At 38.5% G+C, this 22360-nt stretch overlaps 1 protein-coding gene across 1 annotated transcript in view; it reads right to left on the bottom strand.

Annotated features, from left to right (window-relative positions):
- itga9 (integrin, alpha 9) overlaps positions 1-22360 on the bottom strand; it is a 336927-nt gene that overhangs the window by 20962 nt on the left and 293605 nt on the right. The window contains exons 23-26 of the mRNA XM_039736193.1: positions 15645-15752; positions 5793-5918; positions 4939-5058; positions 3772-3873 (exon numbers count right to left, since the gene is read on the bottom strand). Coding sequence (XP_039592127.1) covers positions 3772-3873; positions 4939-5058; positions 5793-5918; positions 15645-15752 — 456 coding nt within the window. The remainder of the gene's footprint in view (positions 1-3771; positions 3874-4938; positions 5059-5792; positions 5919-15644; positions 15753-22360) is intronic.

The raw sequence follows: 22360 nt of genomic DNA, 5'->3' as shown, positions 1-22360 counted from the left end.
ATTCAAATTTCCTCCAGACAGTGACCTGGATGGAAGTCTGTAACAACATTCTTTATGAGAAAATGTTCTTAAACCATGCCCATTTGTAAAGAACTAGTACTGATAACAGTCTGTTGCTTTAATAGTCTTCTTTTTATACTTTAGACTTATCAACTGAAAAAGACTTCTTCAGAAGAGTATAAAAGGACACATGATGTTATACCACAATTATCTATTGTATAATCATCTCGGTGAAGTAATCATCAAAATATCTTACACAGCAGTAACAAGACAGGAGATCATGCTTGGCATGAGGAACCTATTAACCTACAGTTGTGTTTGAGAAAAGCAAGAGGACCTAAAAAGGCACGCTGGAGATCCACTTGTTATGTCATGTAATGGATGCATGCCTCTGGGATATAAAAGCTTTATAAAGACTGTTCTCTCCTAGAAGGTGAAGACATCATTGGGTAGGTTCGAAGCAATTTGCTTCTTCTGAGTGACTATGGACAAGTGGATTTTGATGTTCCTACCTCGGGAATAATGGTTGTTAAACATGTTATTGGATCCATCACATGCTGGAACAGTTTATTTTCTGGACAGTGATTGTTTTGCATATATTTTTCTAGTATTGATCACTGTGATGAAATGGTAAAATTAAGATGAATATATCTCATTCTGTTCTAATGGGGTATTACAAGTACATTTCTTGTAAGGGTATAAGGTTAGTTGTCTGGACCTGTGCAAGTCATTTTAGTTTCATCTTAAATGTTGCCTTATTGAGTAGGCAACAATCTATTTGGATGTCCCGTGGCTGAGTCGAAGTGGGTTAGTTACAAATCAAAAGCTAAAAGTTAATTCTGTGAGGTGCGAAACATCTCATCACTGTGATACTTCTTGCTAACATTATTTTTATCATTCACAACTAAAAAATACACCCTATGTCACTTCCCAGCAGCATTCAGCATCATCCATCACTTATCTAAACCCAGTTTATCCTGGTGATGACATTCTGGAGTTCACTCTGCTAGGCTATTGAAGGGCACATTACACCAATTTTGATATACCAGTCCTCCTAAGAGTATGTCTTTGGGGACTTTGGAAAGAAAGTCAAACAAATTCTCCACAGACAGCACTTTATCCAGGAATGGAACCATAGACTAAGTGCGGTGAGACTGCAATTTGACCTACCACACCCCCGTACCACATTTATAAACCAACCTTCAAATGAAGCCGACATGAAATAAAGGATTACTTTCTCTACTTCAGAGCCCCATAACGCGATATCAAGTTGCCGGCTGTCCAAACGTTTCATGAACATTTGATCCCAATGTAGCATGAAAGCCTATTCAGACCCAGAGAAGCTTGTGATAAATCTTCAAGTGTCATGGCCCCACATTTTCCCACACTGCCACTTTTAAAACAAATAATAATAAGGAGAAACTGGAATGCAGCAGCGGCATGAAACAAGTTAGTTGGCATTACTCTCAGGACTCAAAAAAAAAATCAATCTGCGTTTTTTTCTGTAATCAAAGGTTAAAAAGTCATTCTTCTACCAGTCCAGTGTTCAAAAGAATGCAGAACATTTATACAGCTGCAAGCTGGTTGGGTCAGCATTCACAGATCTCATCAGTCCTTTAATCACAACCATTAGTGCCAGAAACTCCAAGATGATAATTGGCTGTTTTCTTCTACCATATTAAAGGACAACAATGAAGAAAGGTTTATTTTTATAGTGTTTCCTAATGGCGAGCACAACTGAGCTCAGATAGTTCTATAGGCAGGTGTACATGATGCCTTTTGACACTCAAAATCTGTTTGCACCATATGGAAAAATAGCTTTAAAAACTACATTGAATAATTAGTCTCTATAGTAAGAGAACAAATAGGTGGAATACAAATCTCTAAGAAAATACGACACTTGAAACTTGCAGACATATCAATCAGTATGATAATGAAACAATATGCCAGATCCAGTTATAATTTACTTAGAAAGCAGAACAAGGATGTGATTAAAAGTGTGGCTGGAAACCTCTGCTTTACACGACACTAACATTTAAGTGGTTAACTGTGTCCTAGTCATCTCAGGAGAATTCGGGAGTTGAATTAAATGAATGAGTTAATGTGGGTAGCATGTTGTGCATCTGGGCCATCCATTAGATTGCCACAGTCTAGTGGAAACAGGGTTTAAGGACACAAGCACCTCTGTGTCACCAATGAACCACTCATGTCAATTAGACACTGGGCTTCTCTCAAGGGTATTGGGTGTATTTTCTATGATTATTAGCCTGGCACAAATCATGTATATAAATGGTAGTCCAATACAAAACCACCACATTGTAACCTAATTTTTCATAAAGCATCTTCTGTCACATGCATCTAAAATAATATGGTGCTCCAGACCCAAACCAGATGCAGTCAGAGTGGGCAGATTTCATATGGCATAATAGGTGTGTTAGGAGATTTGGCCAGCTGGTTTGAAATTTGAAGTATTTTTACATATTCTGGTCACTTCTTCAAAGACTTGGTTATCACGGTTTTGTTTATTACATATTTTTGCAACAGTAAGCCGTGTTAACAAATAACAGTAATGATAGAATACAGTTACAAGTATTTTTAATTACAAAAATTGCACATAGAGTATGTTTTTAATGCCATTTTATAATATCATGTGACTGAAATTTGTTTCACAGACAGAAGATTAAATTCATGTGATAAAAAGGAATTTGTGTATCATTGTTAGTTGTTTTTGGATGTGGAGGGTCTGTGGTTAATTGGACTTCAAATTTCTTCCAAGGAGTACTCATTGGAGATGTAAAAATCTATAGTGAAGTCTCAAGCTAAAATTATTGGCTACATGCAAACATGAAAAGTGTGAGAGAAATACTGAACCATTATACTATTTAGATTATTCAATGGTAGTGTAACGGAAATAATGAGTGCACATTTAGTTACCTAGATATCTGTCAATAATTTCTACATAAGTTAAATTGCTGACTGAGTGTCACATAAGACGACATGCAGCCGCAAAAACAAGAGTGGGATGGGCTGGAGGCAGAAGACAGACTATTAGGATATGCCAAGACCTCACCCTGCATTCTGGGAGAATAAGTGAAGAAATGAACTTGTACGGTGATGAACAAATAAATAATATTATTACTGCTCATTGAATAAATAAAGAATGTCATTATTAAAAAGCTGCACAAATAACATCATACCTTTCTTATATAGTAATACTCAGTCTTCCAACTGAGTATATCTGACCATATCATCCCCCAGCTGCTTCATTGTGCATGACTGGAGGTCATTTCATGGCTTTGCCATCAGTACTGACTTTCAAACGGATTAAGGAAAAAAATATTTAAAAAATATACAAGCTGAAGGAACTAAAATCAAAGTAAAATTATAACAATAAACCAATTTGTAGTTGAACTTGTGTAGAATATTTCTGTATAAAAGTTGATGAGAGTTTAAAAAATGCTTTTCAAAGTAAGAAATTTAAAACGGTATGCTTTATGTGAGATATCACAACAAAAATTGAACTGTCCTAATAATTTTTTTAAAGGAAATTGGTGCCAAATGTCAGCAAAAATCTATGCAGCAAGAGCTGAGTTGTTTCATGCAGGCAGACAGACAGGTAGACAGACATGGCAACAGCAGTAGGTGCTTTTCACACTGTATGTGAATGCAACTAAAAATGAGGCAAATCCTGGAGCCAGTCCTTTACTCCAAAATTTGAGGGACACAGACTACATACTGCTAGCAGTCACTCTCTCAGACAACAATACTTACGGTAGTGTCTTCTGAAAGCCCATTGGAGACCTCCACTACTCGAAAGTTCCTGTCTGCTGCCACTTTGGCTCGTGTCACAAATTGTATTACTGAAGAGCTGTCCTGTAAAAGACAACATGGGCAGTGGTAAACTAACAGACAAATCCACATGGATGAATCTCTTATAAAGAAAACAGCATCATTTGTACCAACACTACAGCCTGATTAGACAAATTGGTGTGGGTTCTAAAGGAAGGGATTAATCAGCAATTAGCCTCTTTAATGGTAATATCCACATTCTGTTGTGTAGCAAGTACATGGACCTCCATCAGTTGATGAGGATTTTAAATCAGCATGTTTGATAATCGCCATATGGAAGGAAACACGTAAAGGTGAAAAGATCCTAGAGAGGATGCTTCTGAGGCACCCTGGGTTATATAAATTTGAGGGACCGGTAAGCACTTCTGCAGATACAGTATGTCATTTTGAATAGCTGCAGGTGCCCTCTGGTGTTACACACTGAGCTGTACAGAAAAGTCAGGTTTGAAATGAATTGCTTAATTTGTGGACGGTGTCTGCACTGAATCCCACCCCAATACCACAAGACTCTGTTTTCCCACTGAAAAAAGCCAACTTTTCAAATGATGCTGCAAAAGCTGTGGCAGAACAGATGACTCAGGTTATGATTAGTAAACAGCAGACCATCAAAGCTAATGGTCGCTTAACCACTTTAGTTTGATTCTGGAGAGTATGATTGGAATTACCAGAGGACAAAGTGTGGCCATTAGGTCAAAATCTGCCTAATTGTTTTTAAATATGCATAATATTTACCATTACCAATCATATCAATGTGTTAAGACTTCTTGAAGGAATGAAAGTTTGAATGTAAACCTGAAGGAAATTAGATGATGGTGAACAAACACGTTAAACAGACTTTTTCTTACTGTGTTAGCATCATTACTCTCATCCCTATCTTTTGGGAAAAAAAACTATAGTAAGGAAGAAACATGAGCTGTAAATGAGAATGTATTAATTCTGCTCTGCAAGGTATTGGTCAAGAAGATTCACAGAGACTCTCCATATATTGAAAGACGTCACTTTTTTAAACTTCTCAGCATATAGCAATAATACAAAATAGCCATTAAAGTCAGTAAATGAACAGACAAAATGAAGAACGTTTCCTGTCACCTTTTTGAGGATCTCTGTGTTGAGCAACATCCGCAGATCTATACTTCTAGTTTCCTCTTTTGCCATCGAAGAGAGTTTGCAAGTAATAATCTGGCAGGGTCTGCCTGGCCTGTCACAGTCCTGGAGAAGAGGAAAAACAAAGGGGATTTTATGAAACAGCACAATATTATCTGCAGTTTGAACTTATTTCAGGTGGTCCTGGGGACACTCAGAATTTCAAGGATTCTTTGGCTTTTCTATTGTTTAGAACAGTGCCTAAAAGGGGAATGACTTACTTAGCTACTGTATTAGTAAGTTTATTAAGCTATAGAATTCAAACAACTTCCTCAAAGACTGGAATTGGGTGTGCCATGAGGTCTAGTTTAGGCGGAACAAAAGTATACATGTGAAGCCGCCCAAAATTTCTTTAGGTTAATGAGAAAAGAGTCAGTTGAAGTGAGGTGGAGAGGAAAGAATATGGTGTACAAGTTTCAAACATTTGCCAGTTTACTGGAATATTGTTTAATCATTATATGGTATGTTTGGCTAATCTTGTTATACAAGGCAATATAGGACATATACAGGATACACTAAAATGTTTTTTAACAGCACAGTGAGGTTAAGTGATCTGCTTAGGGACACACAGTGAGGCAGGAACTGAACAGCCAACTTTGTCGTGTAACGTCTAGGGCCTCAGCTAGTTCTCCTTACTGACTGGCATTACCCCTAGATAGGGATTTTTTTCTTTATACTAACAATGTAAGTGGCATACAAATGATCTTTTTACATAAAGAGGAGTCAAAGCAGGGAGGCCACAGAAGGGAGGAACACATTTTTCTTTTCAGGAAGACTCACAGACTAACATACATACATACCAACACTTCTCGACCAGACTTGGTGAAAAATGCAAAGATTGTGTGAAAAATGTTCTCCTTTTCCTGTGGAATGGTACATGGAGTCGGGTTTTTGTGGTATGAGCAATTCCCCCCATCTTGACCAACCTGTAAAACAAACAAGAACACACGAAAGAGGAAGTTGTGAACTGAATGATTTTAGTAGTAGGGAGTATGCTTTCCTGATGAGCAAAGGCTTAGGTTTGATCTTTACACATATCAGGCTGGCTGGACCCAGCTTTAACATTTTAACACTCAAAGGAATTATGCAAAAGGCAGACCAGCTGCAAAATCTCTGCACACTACTTGCTAGAAATACATTTTAGCAGTTGACTTTCAGTTTCACCTTCAACTTTTCCACTGATTTTTCAGTCCTATTATAAGATTTTCAGTTTTCAGTAGTATAAAGTTGAGAAAACACAGTGAGCTGTAGATGCGTCCGTCAGCACCAGCAGAGTAGTGCAAGACCCAGGTACTTTATTACTTTGAACAGCCCCAACAACAGCTCATTACAACAAAACTAAACTGGCTTGATTTTCATATAGAAAGTTCAAATTTATTGCGGTAAGCTCTTGAGTTTGTAAAAGTTAACAGTCAATGAGTGCTCAGTCAGAAGTACAATGCATACAATGCACACTAACAGTGAAGAATAAAAGCAACCGCAAAGAAAAATCAGGAGTTGTCTCCCCTAGACTTTCTCGTATACTCAGATATGGGGATGGATATTTTTATATTATGTACATTAAAGAACCATCAACAACAAATCAAATCAAATTAATAATATATTGAACAATTATTATAAAAATAAAGTTTAATAAATCGGACTCTGCAGCTGCATGAATAAAAGGTAAAGTACCACTTCCAGTTAACACAAATAGCCAAAAATCTATGTTTTGTACCTAATACTTGTATGCAGTATTTGGTTGACCTAAACAAAAATGTACTCAAGTTATTATGTTTACATACACACACACGGACATGATTCCAAAAATGGCATTTTCAGACTCAGGGAGGTCTAAAATATTCAGATACATCAAAATCTCGAAATGTAATTTTTGGAGGATTTCAATACTTTCCCTATACTTTGTACACAAGAAAATCAGGGAGGTCTAAAAAACATTGAGATTCATCAAAATCTCATCATCAAATCTTTGGATGATTACAATACTTTTAATATACTTTGTAAACGAGAAAGTAAAAAAGGAATGTTTTGGACCGCGCAAACTAAAGAGAGGCATGTCGGCCTGTGGAGTCAGCTTTGATGTTTTGGAAAAAGGAAGCGGACATCATGAGCAAAGGTTTTCCAGGCAATCTTTTTTTTCCCAATTGTGGAAGAACTAACAACCTCAAAATTAGGACCAGGAACCTAATTATCACTCATAGTGCTGTCATTGAAAAAAGTTATTATTTTTTTCTTGTTACAAAATAATATCAGATCATTATTTAATTTCCTCTGCTTTACTCTGTTGCTTGCTATTAAATTATAAGGTAAGAACCAGAACAATGTGGAAGCTAAATAACATCAGTATTTTGAGGTTCAATGATTTGTAAAATCTGAAACCATAGCTTTAAGAAAACCTGTCTCTGAAACTTATTTACAAATAATAATAATAATAATAATTCAAAGAAACAAAACAAACATGGTGGGAAAAGAGCTACAACATGGCTTCATTTATATACGCTCTTCAAAATAAAAATCTTGAAAACTAAAGCATAGATGGTTAACATTTACCAGTGGACTGAATACTTAACTTTTTTGAAGAAAGACCACTACTTTCCTGCTTTGACTACTTCTCCACATTAATAGACCAAAACAAAAATAAGGTATTCAATAAAATTCAAAAAATTATATTTACCAAATTGTGAAGTTATTTCAAATGTGTTATTTCTCTTTCATCAAGACTGTGGTTGCATCCTGTAATCTGTCTGAAAGTTTCAGCATGGCTTTTTACCTTGGTCAAGGACACATCTTTTACCTGCTATATCGATAATAATCTAATAATACAGAAAATTCCTAACCCATCATGCTTTTAAACTTCACAGTGACTTTTGACCCAGTGAACCACAGCATTTTAGAAGGCTACTGGAATTGCAGGCACAGTTCTTAGGTGGCTTACTTCTACACGTCAAATCATTTCCAACAGGTCCATTTGCCTGATGACAGTGCAAAGCCTTTTACTGAAATTACATATGGAATCCTTCAGGGTTTAGTGCTGGAACCAATTTGATTTTCTCTTAAGTTGATGACACTAGGAGAAGGCTTTGGGAAGCACAATTTTGAATATCACTTAAACGGTTCAGTAAAAAAATTTGCCCCTTTCTGCTTTCCTCTATTATTGCAATTGTTTGAAGCTGAATATTTTCAAGTCTTCACCCAAACCTAATATTAGGTTAAGGGCACACAAGTAAACAACAAACACTTTTTTAAACACATTTTATTTATCTAATAAACTAGGTTAGGAAATCTAATAATATTTTTGCTGTTGGACCATTAAGTATACTAATGAGGTAAAATGGTGAAAAATGGATAGCTATAGCCTTAAACCCGGGAAAAATAAATTCAATAATTAGGTAAAAAAAAGTACACAAACTGCAATAAAACAATTTTAAAAATCTAAACTCGGATTCAGCTATACTGATAATTATGCTTGATGTATAATTTCTTTAACACTGATTTATTTTTAATCTTTAAGTTACTGCACCAGCTAATTTTTTCCACAATTTAACAATGTAGGAAAATTAAGGTAGTTTCTACAGTATAATGAATAATGCTGGGAAGATGATAAAAGCAAAGTTTTGCTCATAAGTTGTTAAAATTGATTCCTACCCTAATTCAGATGGATCACAGCTAAATCTGCCAGATATAATGACATTACACCAGCGTTATAGCTCAGTGTTAAGATCCTTGTTTTGACATGTAAAGCCATGAATGGTTTTGCTTCTATGTATTATAAGTTACAGAATTCATTGATGCCCGTACCAATGAGCACACACTGCAAACACAAGATGCAGACCTTCTTCAAATGTCAAAGACATAGAAACTACTGAATGAGGTAGATCCTTTAGCTATAGAGCTCAGAACTACATATACATGTCCCATTGTCTTCAAGATTGAAATTCAGACTGAAATCACATTAGGAATGTGCTAAAGCTGCTGAAAAGTCTGTTCAGGCTGATTAATGTCAATCAGGCATCTGTTTAGATTGAACATGACTCAGTGTTACAAACTCCTTTTTTATCCATCAGTTTCCTGCTTTTGGAGTGTGATGATATTCCCTAATGTTACAGACGATGAAAAACAATGCCATGAATGACTGATCTGGCATCAGAGCACACATGATTTCTCCCAAATCATGGACTGCACTGCTGTGCACTATAAAATGTGTCACACACACTAGGGTCTGGAGTGTCTCACTGGTATGGATTAATTCAGAGAAGATTTCTGGAGTAACACCGCCTCTGGTACAGCTCCCGTTTCCTTTAGAGTGGAGGGGAACTCTCCAGAAGACTACTGACAACACTTTTAGTCTGAAGAGTGCCAAGCTCTACCCCTTCCATATCTGTTGCTAGTTAAATGTTCACCAACTGGAAGACAGTGTTCATTTGGAACCCGACTTTAGAGTAGGATAGACCAGCTCCATTACTGAGAAGTCACCTAAAGGCTATGTCCTTACTGACATATTTCTTTTCAAAACCTTTATCTTTTCATTTGAACAACTCAGCCATTAGAAGGGGTGTCCCCTACCTGCTTTTGATTATTTCTCTCTTCATTTTTACAAATGTTTAAGGCAGGGCAGGGTTGGTAGTTTGCCTAACTAAGCTAGATTGTGCATCTAAATAAGCTGATGGCCCTTCAAGTTTTATTTTCTGTAGGATCTGTGTTGGCTGAAATTTACTTGATCCTATCTATATTGTCAGCTAGGCTTACCATACCTTCCAACATTAGCTACACATAATCCATTTTTTGCTTATATAGTCTAAATTATGTACATATATACTTGATGAGTGCTATCATGACATTAATGAGGTTAACTGAAAATATCCTAAGATCTGTAACCAATCTACTGACTTCTGAGAAAGCTTCCAAGGTGGACATGCGCTACAATAAATAATTTCTATAATAAAATTCTTTTTACCATCAGTCTCATTCACTTCCTAGTAGACCCTGCATGCACACAAGCCAAGGAAAGACACCCAAGGAAGACACCTGACCCTGCCCTGCCACCCAGAAAAAGCTCCGTCCCTTCCAGTGCCAACCCTATAAAGCCGGCCTACTCCCGAAACTTGACACTGACTCTCCTGAAGGACAGAAATCCCAAACACTTGCACTTGTGAGTGACTCACGCTTTATTTTTGTTTGGCCCATTTATCGGCTGCCTTTTCGTTTATATTAAAAGGGGTTACCAGGGTGGGGTACCCCAACCTTTCCTTGGCATAGCAAGTTGTCTGATTTCTCACCATTACTACGTTACAGACCGACTCTAGGCACAAGTCTTTACAACACGGAAATTTTATTTTCAAGGGGAAACACTTTTCCTTCATTCCCCCTACAGCACAGTACCATAAACAGTACAGAGCATTTTCTTTTCTTTCCTTTTCTTGTCTCTTTTCTCTTTCCTCTCCCTCTCCCTCTCCTTCTCCTTCTCCTTCTCCTTTCTGCTTCCACTATCACGCTTCATCCCACTTCCTCCTGACTCCGGCTCCCCAAGTGCAGTGAGCCAGCTCCCTTTATACTGCACCTGGGAGCACTTCAGGTGGCTCATCAGCATTATCTGGAAGTACTCCCAGGTGTGGTGGAAAGCAAAAGTAGGGCTCTGCAGCTCTCCCTGGCGACCCTCACAGAACCTAACAGGGCTGTAATGAACTCCAACTCCCAGTGTGCCCCGCAGGAATCCTTGGAGCTACAGCAACCCAAGGGGGCTGCCATCTAGTGCTCCAGGGGAAGCATTGCCCTGTGCACTCAGTCCTTCTCATATATCAGCCTCCTGGCTGGGAAAGGGCCATGGCCTTCCATCACAATATACTGTATATACTATTATTTAAATATATATTTAAATATATATCTACATATAAAAATTATATATATACACAGTATATATATATACTATACTCTCTCCCACTCTCTATTTTATATATATATATATATATATATATATGAAATGACAGTCTTAAACTCTTAATCCATTTCAGAGTTTACAGATATTTAGAGTTCATCCCTATATATGGATATTTATATGTTGCAGGGTGTTTTGAGTTTTATTATTATAATCTTATATTTGTAAATATACACATTATTTCAAAGTCTACCCGCTATAAAAAATAAATTGAATTAAATAAGTTCACAGGGTTTATCACTGGCTATGTCACTTTGCTCTACAAAGAGGGATTCAGTTTCCTCGGTTCCTGCCTTCCTCGTTGGTGTTCTCCAGAGAGCACTTGCTGTTTTTCCTTATCAGCCTCCACCTTTTCCATCATGTGGTTTTTAGAGTCCCTTTGGGTGGAAACTAAGGAATTTGGGGGTAATTGCAGCCTTCTATCCTTTATTTGTTTTTTCTATAGACTGTTTCTGTCCTGCAGAGCATGCTTTCAGCAGGTTTTTATTACCAGTCTCAGCTGTAGGCCATGTGAATACGTACAACTGTGTGTTTCCAGTGACCTTGCTTGCTTCCAGCTGAAAAATGACCACTCTGCACGCCAGCAGTACAGACGCATTAAACTGCACCAGCCAGGGGCATGAAATTAGTTCTGCCCAATAGTCTAGGATTTCTTAGATGTGTCACATGCGATTCATTCTTTAAACAAAAATAAAGTAACATTGAGTATTACGTATGCTCTCACCATAGTGCACACCATTTACCAAATACCTGCTACCTAAGCCCTGTAATACTATGTCGCTTTCTTGAGTAGTAGAGTAAGTAGAAAGTTTTTAGAAGTTATGTTCATAAAGGGGAGCAGCTTGGCAATAAGTAGTGTAAGACATCCTTGTTACAGCTTGAAACCAAAGAGCTATGTGCTCATAAATTCATTATTCAAAATTGTTCCTACAGTATGCAGGATATAGACAAGTTCTGGATGCATAGATTAAAGTGTGGTTGGTTACCACCCACTTAAAAATGTATTGGGACTTGGCAAAAAAAGCAATTTTAATCCTTTCAGCCCAGCTTCTCCAGCCTTTTATTTTTCATATTATTTTTGCATTGCCCAGACGTGTGCCTTCTACCTTCCTTCACAGATTTCCTGGTTCCTCCCTTATTTTTCCTTTTTCTTTTCATATTGTTTTCATATTCATCTTTAGGGTTTGAAGGTGGAAGGGTATTAAGGAAAATGTTTCTTTACCATTTCTTCAAAAAAAAAAAAGGTGTAATACTTTCATACTTTGTATTTTTTAACTCAGTTATAATGTTAAGGATAGACTCATTTTTTAGATGTTACATAGTTTTGCATCCATGAGCTAATGGGAACAGCAGAGAGATCATCCAGTCTTTGAATGTTGCACAGCCAGGTATTCCTATTCATCATTATTAGGCGCACAGCAAAAAGCAACCAATCAAAAAAAAACTAAAAAGACAATTCAAGAGGTCCTAAGACTAAAATGTTGTTTGAAGTATATTTTCTCTTCCACTTACATTATTGAGAAAAGGTAGAGAGTTTTTAGTAAAGGGATCCAATACACAAATGTCAGGTGTGGGGTGCTGCCATCTTTAATAGGCTTGACACAATGCACTGCACAATGCGACTGGCAATTTGGCATAACGATTGTGAATGAGGTGACCATCCACCAAACATAACACAAAATGGCATTGTCAGAATACTGATAAAATAATGTAAATATTACAAAAACAAAGTACAGGTATACATAAGACCTTTAAAAACCCTGATTACAACATGGTTCTTGCATCCTGGTAACTATTGTTATCTCTGCATCAACCTGACTCATCTTCTGTTTATCGGCTAGGGGAAAACTTTCTCGATCTCTGCCACTTTCAAAATGTAACTGTTTGTAAAACTTGAAAGTTTTTTATTAAATAATGACACATTAACAATAATAATTAGACATTTTTTTAGCAGGGGCTAGTATTTGGCTGATTTTACTGTATCTGATAAAAAATGTAAGCCTTCTACATGCTCAGGGGCTCACTGTTTAGATCTTTTAATTTGTACCTTTAAAAGAGAGAAGCATTATAAAAGGTAGTTGAGTTCCAGTTTCAGTTTAATTTTAGTAACAAATATGAGAAAGATAGTTTATTACTTCAAGCACATTTTGGGCTAGCAGCCCAATGTACTTTAATAGAACTGGAATAAACTTAATAACAAAAAAAGAGTATGCAAAAGATGCCTCGCAGTTAGGAGACCCAGGTTCGCTTCCCGGGACCTCCCTGCATGGAGTTTACCTGTTCTCCCCGTGTCTGTGTGGGTTACCTCCGGATGCTCAGGTTTCCTCCCACAGTCCAAAGACATGCAGGTTAGGTGCATTGGCGGTTCTAAATTGTCCCCAGTGTGTGCTTGGTGTGTGTGTGTGAAAAAATCCGTACTGACCCCTACTCTCTCTTCTGTTTCTTTTTCCGGTTTCTTTGTGCCACCATCACCTACTCAAAGCATCATGATCCTCCAACAATGATGGATGGATTAAAAGCCAGAAGTCTACGTGACCATCATCATCAAGTCCTTCCGTGAGAACCCTAAATCCAAAGAGGACTGTTTCATTTATGTTAGGTAGAATGCCCAGAGGGGACTGGGCAGTCTAATGGTCTGGAATCCCTACAGATTTTATTTTTTTCTCCGGCCGTCTGGAGTTTTTTTTGTTTTTTCTGTCCACCCTGGCCATTGGACCTTACTTTTTTCTATGTTAATTAATGTTGACTTATTTTCTTTTCTTACTGTGTCTTTTATTTTTCTATTCTTCATTATGTGAAACACTTTGAGCTACTTCTTGTATGAAAATGTGCTATATAAATAAATGTTGTTGTTGTTGTGTGTGTGTTTGTGTGTGTGCGTGCCTTGTGGTGGGCTGGCGCCCTGCCCAGGGTTTGTTTCCTGCCTTGCGCCCTTTGTTGGTTGGGATTGGCTCCAGCAGACCCCCGTGACCCTGTAGTTAGGATATAGCGGGTTGGATAATGGATGGATGGATTGGAGTATGTAAAAGAACATGCTTGCTCTGACTTCACAGATTCTTATAGGTTGGGAGAGTTAGTTAAAGTAACAAAGAAAGCTTGTCAAGTTTCAGCAAAGTATTAAAGGAGTTTAAGTGACATGAATAATACCTGGAGATCCATGATCTGTGGATTTGGGCATTTTATAATTGAACTAGGCTGTTGTTTTCAAGTGATTGTAAATATAGTGTATTGTAAATATACACTACAATACGAGAACAATAATCATGGATGACAGAATAAGAGGGTCAAAACTGAAAGTACACACAAGAAAAGAACACAAAGATAATCTTTGGATATTTGGTATCTGCTGATCAGATGAAGATTAGCACCCATAGCTATCCTTTTATTCCGTTGCGTCAATTACGCATGGGTCCCGACCTTTGAGGCCACGCCCCTAGCAATCCTGAAAGCGGACTTAACGATGGAAAAAACCCTGGTGGCCTTTGAGCACCCAAAATTATACCAAATATGTAGCAGTACAGTTGAGGCTCCAAAAAAACGCAATTAAATTTTATTATTCGTCTGCCCCGCACTCACCTAAAAGTCAAACTCCACCCATATAACAACCTTCCAGATTGTAGTAATCAAAAAGCCTACTGCTTTAGCAATGCTTTGAATGTTAACACAGTGAAATACCTGAATAAATATATAAATAAAAAGTTAAACCATTAGACTCCACAAGATTAAGGCCAAAGCAGAAGAGGGAGCGGTTTAACTGGGTGTAAAAGTTCTCTGACAAGCAGGGAGAGATGGCCCGCTCTGACTCTTTCAGCTAGCTGTTTAAAAAGGAAAAAACAATCACACCACCATGGCTGGGAAGGAATTCAGAAAGAAGAATGCCTCAACCTTGCATTGGAAAAACACTCATCTAAATAATGTACATTTGCAAGTACAAAATTCAGAGAAATTTAATGAAAAGAACAATATGTTGAGCACCAACTTGAAAAACATTTTTTGGAAAGATTCCTTTCTTGCCTCCAATGCTATGGGTCCCTAAGACCATACAATTGGACTAAACACTTAAGAAAATGCTGGACGAAAAATAAAAATTTTATATGAGATTTTTACTTTATAAGAATAGGGACAGGTTATCCTAAAACCTGAATTCTTCTGAATCCCCCATTTTGCACTCACATTACCAGTAGATCAGATTCTTCATCTATATTTAGATTCAATTTTCTGTCAAAGTAGCTGAAGCTCAGAATTGGTCATAAAAATGAGAAACTGGTGAACCTTTAATAGGAATAGTTTGTTTAAAATTGGTATTACTTTAGAGCTATTGCATAATATGAGATCTTTATAACATACAGTACATTTATCAATTAAAATCAATTAAGAGCTTCTTCTACCCTACTGTACTTTACTGAGAGTAATCTGTACTCCAGTGTAAAGCATCTTGTGACAGGAAACAGAGGGTTAAACACGCAGCACATACTTCCAGTTCCATACTCAAATAAACGCTGACATTTCTTGGTTGTAAATATTTTGTCAGTTTAACTGCTAGTATTAAGATGTGTGATTATATGGCATGACCTGAAAATTCTTCTTAAAACAGAATGAATCTGGCTGCACAGCAGTGTCTGGCACAATGCACAGGGCTGCTTTCTCATTTTTTTAACCCTTCATCAACTATATGACACAAAAGAATTTCAAATATTAGGGGAGAAAAGTGAAAAAATACCATTATATCCAAAATGAGGAACATCTCCACACCAGTACTGGACAGCCGGTTGGGAATCAAAATGTGTACAGTAGATCCTGGCAGGCTGCTGGGTCCCGTGTTGATGACCTAAGACAAATGGAAATACAATGTGTGATTTCTTAGGAGTACTTTCTCAAAGAGCAAGAATACTAATAATAATAGGAAAATAAAATGTAGTGGGAACAACAGCGCTGTATTGAAATTTGACTCCTGCTTCAACACAAAAATGATGAAATCTACAGAGACGATCTTGGCTTTTGGTTTGGGTAGACACAGACACGTGAACATTTGTCAAACTTTCAGTTTTGGCTTTGAGTGTGAGATTCTGGTTTGATGACAAAAGTTATAGAAATATTATTATAGCTGAAATCATTTACATTTCTAAATGTGTTAGAATTAGAAGGAGAGAGTTTGAAGGTGAGAAATAATAATAATACTAAAGTTCTATGATTTCTATTAATACTAATACTCGTAATAAAAAGTAATAGAAGTAGCAGCACTGTCGTCTGTACAAAATACAGTGAAATTCTTACCAGCATGTTCAACCATGCTATACATTGTCATCCTCTGACACCATGTTAAGTAACACTAATAGTAATAAAACAAAGTACAGTGGTGCTCATACTTCGAAAGATTCTAACTTCGAACGTTCCAGAGTTTGAATACTAAATTTAAGAGAAGCTTGAATGATGCTTCTACGCAGTGAAAAATATGCAGCAACAGATGAAGCTTACACTGTGAGCATAAACATCATCTGTTTTGCGCCCAAGTCGTGTCACATTCTCATTGTGAAATCATCTCTTGCGTTTCACTTATGTGTATTTGCTGTTTAAGTTTATCGAAATGGGTATTGGTTAGGGTCTGGGAATGGATTCATTCATTTTCCATTACTTCTAAAAAAATTGATTCAGACTTCAAACAATTCAGAGTTCAAATGGTCTCCTGAAACGAGTTAAGTTCGAAGTATGAGGCACCAGTGTACTACTACTGCATTTAATACTACTTCTACTTATAATAATAATTACCTCGGTGTTACATCTTTTAATAGTAAAATCCAGTAACCTTACTATAAGTGCAGGTATTGTGACATTAGAGGCAAAGCCACTGGACTGTCAGTCCAATCTTCACTTCCAACTTGTCATGTGACCCTGAAGACGTCACTTGACATGTCTGCATTCAACTGTAAAAAATATCATGTCGACCAGTTGATCTTTAGCTCTATACTCAGGACAGTGTTTAGTACAGGAGGCCATTGTATAAATATATTGGTAGAACTACTATTACTGTTATAATAATGAAATATAACTACTGGAAATAATATTGAAGCACTAATACTAATACCCTAAGGTGCCACAAGACTACACTTGTGAAGTAGTGGCATAAAGCAAAGAGTACCCAAACCATGAGTAAAGATTCACAAAATAGCAAAAAAAACAAACTTTGAATGTTTTTCAGAGTTATGGTCTGAGCCAGTGTTTCTGTGTATACCATTCTTGGCTGAGAAGATATTTAGGAGGAGAAATATGTGCTTATATTTATCAAGCGTCTCAGAGTTACTCCTAGGAATTGCACTAAAAGTTTGACTAAGATAAGAATTTGTCCTTCCCCAGAGTAGCACATAAAGAGCACTTTTGAAGCATCCTACTCTCATTCCCAGAGAGGAGTAAGACCTCACATTTAAGAATGAATGATTGTATGATGCTATGGGACCCCTAAGCCACATCTTGGCACTCATAACAACGCTTTGTAGTTTTCAACTACTAGCGCTATGGCTTTTCCACACAAATAATAATAATAATAATATTCTAAGAAGTAGTAGAAGAAGAAAGAGGAAAATATAATAAGGTAGGATATTGTGCTAAGCTGCATGTAATCGTTGCTACTTAACAACAAAATCAAAAATAATACTGAAACGAGCACCGAGACACACACACCCAAAATGAGAGTTAAGCCTGTGTCGGAGATGCCTGGGTTGGTGACCCGGCCGGGACATCCAGGAGGACCGGAAGAGGGTTTACATCCACCTCAGACCACGTGGGGGCAACCACCCTGGTTCCTTTGGGGGCCACAGGTACAGAGCTTTGAAGCTGTACCCTGTAGGGGCCCATGGTCACCGCCAGGGGTGCCCCTGTGCCTAGAGAGCCCTGGACCTCAACACTTCCGCCACACCCGGAAGTGCTGGGGCGAAGAGGATCGGGGACACCCAGAGTGCTTCCGGGTACACAGCCGGTACTTCTGCCACACAGGGGAGTGTCAACAGAAGGTCACTGGAGGACATCTGAAGCACATTCAGGTGCATATAAAAGGGGCCGCCTCCCTTCATATGATGGCTGGAGTCGGGAGGAGAAGATGAGGTCTTGGAGGAGAGGCAAGGAGGCAGCCTGAAGAGAGTGAAGGCATTGGACTGAGTGGCCAGGACTCTGGGGACTTTTGGGGTTTGACCACTCATTTGTAAATATGGACTTTGTTAATAAACATGTGTGGGGTGAGTTTAACGTGTCTGCCTGTCTGTGTCCAGGTCATACTCCACACCTGGTAATGTGCACGTTTATTTAACAATCTATGATCCACTTTCTAAAGAATTACCTTCCTACTGTTATGGCCATGGGAAATGTCTCATAAAATAACAATTACTGAAACTAGCCACCTACTAGCCACACATTCTTGCACAACTCTCTAGTCGCATTCACCCATCCACTGATCCCAATCATCTTCTGGAGTTGCATGACGTGTCTATCTCTCTCCATGATCCCCCCTTATATTCTGCGAGGTTCTATTTATCTAGTGCTCAGGGAGTCTGTGCCTGCCTCCTTGAATCTCCCCCAGTTTGTAAAATGCAATGCAAATGTTGTGGAAGACACAGCTCAGAGTACCTGTATGACATTTCTCTGCCAATCACCCATCCAGCCCCAACTATCTTCATTAAAATATACTTGTTACTACAATATACAGTAGTATAGTATATACACCCATGACCACCTGGGCTTTATCGCTTGTGAATCACATATGCATGCTCCTCCAGATTTGGGGCAGTGACTTTTATGTGTGTGCCGATTTGCATGACATTAACTCATGTGGAGAAATTTGTAAATCTGCATTTTACCTCGTGCATTGTAAGAGTGTTCAACGTTTAGTTCAAAATTTGAGAAATGATTGGCTGTGACATACCCAAATCATCGCTATTGCAAAGCTGCATTTTACATCTAATGTTACCAGCACTTTCAGTTCGGTTAACAGCACATGACTTCCAGGCATTGATGGACCAATCACATAATGCAGAAGATCTGCTACAATAATATTCCATCTCTGTCAAACTAATATCTTTTTATAGGATGGACATGCCGATCTCTGCCTGAAGGCTGTCTTCTGTAAGTCATGGACGCTCATAAATCTTGGTAAGTTAGGAGTAGTTTCCTAAATTTGGAAAATTGATAAAATGCTTTTAGTCCTACTCTCAGGAGCAGGGCCAAATTTGTGACACTCTGAGATTTCTGAGCCAGTTATAACTGTTTTCCTACTCTGAGATACTTTTCAACAGGATCAAAGTGCAAATGGGAATGAAATCTGCAGGAAAAAGCTCAAAGCACAAAGCTTATTGTACACTAGCAAAAATTCAACTAAACCTGCAGGAAATTACCATTAAGTGTCCTTTTTGGTGCCATGATCAAATGTAGACCTCTGTGCGGCCCCCTCATCCATGATGCACATAATTGCACAATGTTTAAAATTTAAACAGGAAAAAAGAAAAACGCCTTAACAATGAAAATCCCACAAACATCAGATGTAAGCTGCCAAAAAATAAAATTCTTTAAACCAAAGTATGATGGTTTTTGGGTGGCCATCTCTGTGTAAGTGTTCATGCTAAACAGACCTACGTTGTCACCAGGCCATATGAGAATTTCTATCATGCCACAGTACTGGATCGAAAATACTACAATAAGGACAAAAAAAAAAAACCTGTACAAATAAATCAAACATTTTAAATGTGATAACGGGGGACAGACTCCTCTGTGCTGCTCCATCATGTCTAATTTACATTATGACTCAACCTCCAATAGTCATATTAAAACCAATCTGATTTGTCACAAGGCCACAGAAGTCAAGTACTCTTTTGTAATATTGCAGAGATGAATACCTCCTACAGGAAAAACCCTTCAACCACAAAAATACATTAAATGTTGAAAGGTGCCCAATCTTGTCCCACACACACACACACACACACACACACACACAGCGGGAAGTTATTCAAATTCCCCCTCTGGGTAACAGCACCATTCTTGCTCTCGTGTTAATAATATAAAACTGTAAAGCAGCAGCAAGTCTTTCTGCACACAATGAGCCACATTCTCCATTGACTGTGTTTGAGAAATTCTGTTAATCGCTGCCAGCTTTTCTAACATCGCAGTACAAACGTTCTCCTGTGTCCAAGTGGAGCTGACGCCCCAAGGGAAGAGGGAGTGGTGCAGGTCGTGTTTTGTGCCGAGAGTACTGGCTTGTGCCTGCATCTTTGAGAGACCCTACGCACTACACGACCGGGGGAAGAAGGGGGCAGATGCCTGCCAAAGAAAACCTGGCGGTGGAGGGCTGCCGTTCAAAAGGAAGAAACCGCAAATCAGGCTTTTTCTTAAGTTCTGAATTTCTTTGTCTCGCGCCTCCCCTCCACCATCTCTCAGCCTTGACACAGATGTTTTTCTGAAATATTTCTGGAATGAGTTAGTTAGGCTTTGCCTGTCGAGGAGGAGGAAGCATCTCGCTGTTAACTTCCAGGAAACCAATCCAGGCATTCGCTCCTGACGGCTCTCCAGAGTCACTGTTTTTGAACTCAGGTTCTAGCTTGTGGTATGTCTGTCAGGCCTTCTTACAGAGTGTCAGCAGCTCTGCACACGCCAGGGAACTCTTGGAAGGGACGGGTGGAGTTATGAAACCAATACTCGCCTGGGACCCACAGATGGCTGGGAGAATGTGCTCAGATCCACGTCCCTTTTTCATGTCCTCAGGTACCCTGTTATACTTTACCACTATTTTAGTCCCTTTTTAACTCCATTACTGCTTTAGCTGTCTGATACTTACTATTGTTTTCAGAATGAAGCTGCGCTTGGACAGTGAGGCTTAAAACCACCCTGTAAATATCTCAGCATATCCTCAAATATTTGTCAGTCAGTGATTTTCTAGTCTGCTTAGTTCTGTACAGGAACGCAAGGGGGTGCTGGAGCCAATCCCTGCTAGCATAGGGTGCAAGTTAGGAACAGACCCTGGACAGGATGCCAGTCCATCTCACACCCTAATCATACACTGTGGCCAATTTAGTATTGCCAATCCACCTAACCTGCATTTCTTTGGACTGTGGGAAGTAACCCATGTAGACACGGGGAGAACATGCAAACTACATGAAGGGAGGGCCTGGGATGCGGGCTCAGATCTCCTTACAGTGAGGCAGCAGCACTGCCAAGGCACTACCATGCCACTCCTCATATATTTGTCTATATTGTAAAATATTTCAACACTATATTCTGTGTTAACCTGATCATCACATACACCTACTGTATATAAGGTTGTTGGACGTTCCACTCCACAACCATGGACACTAACATGGAGTTGCTTCCCCTTTGTGGCTGTAACAGCCTCCACTCTTCTGGGAAGGCTTTCCAAAAGAGTTTTCAGTGTGTCTGTGGGAATTTAACCAAATTCAACCAAAACAATTTGTGTTTTCTAGTACTGATATTGGATGAGAAGACCAGGCTCATAACTGGTATTCCAATTCATCCCAAAGGTGTTCAATATGGTTGAACTCAAGGCTCTGTGTAGGCTGCTTGAGTTCTTCTATGTCCTTATGGACCCTTCCTTGTGCAGAAGGGAACAGTCATGCTGGAACTAAAAATGACCTTCCAAGAGCACAATTGTCTAAAATATCTTTTTATACTATAGCATTAACAGTAATCTTCACCTGAACCAAGGAGCCCAGCCCCATTATTCCTCCTCCACCAAACTTTACAGTAGACACTATGCAGTCCAGATGGTAGTGTTTTCCTGCCATCTACCAAACTCAAATTCGTCCATCAGACTGCCATCTAGTGAAGTGTGATTCATCACTCCGGAATATGTGTTTCCACTATTCCAGAGTCCAATGGTGATGTGCTTTACACCACTCACTCCAGCTGGCGCATGTCATTGCACACAGTGATCTTAGACTTGTGTGCATCTGCTCAGCCATGGAAACCCATGAAGCTCCCAAGGCACAGCTCTTGTTTTGATATTGCTTCCAGATTCAGTTTGTAACTTTGTTGTGAATGATGCCACACAGAGTACAGGCAATATTACACGCACTACACTCGGTGACCCCACTCTGAGTCTGTGTGGTCTACCACTTCATGGATGAGCTGTGTTGTTACTCCTAGGAACTTCTATTTCATATTTTTTTTCCTCCAGTATGTACCACAATTACTTTAGTGAATAACAATTTTCTTTCCTCATTTACTGTATTTATGTATGGAATTTATTTATCATAGGATGTGTGCGATTTATATTATTTGTTCATCATTGTTTGATGTACCTGTACTGTTTACAGTTATAGCATTTACAATTTCATTGTACTAGTACAGTAACAATAAAGGCTTCCTTTCCTTTTCTTTCCTTAATAACGGTACTTACGTTTGACTGGGGCAAATCAAGCAGAGCAGAAATTTCACGTACCAATT

Source organism: Polypterus senegalus, chromosome 15, assembly GCF_016835505.1.
Source record: "Polypterus senegalus isolate Bchr_013 chromosome 15, ASM1683550v1, whole genome shotgun sequence".
Taxonomy (NCBI): Eukaryota; Metazoa; Chordata; class Cladistia; order Polypteriformes; family Polypteridae; genus Polypterus; species Polypterus senegalus.
This window is presented reverse-complemented; position numbering and strand designations above follow the sequence as displayed.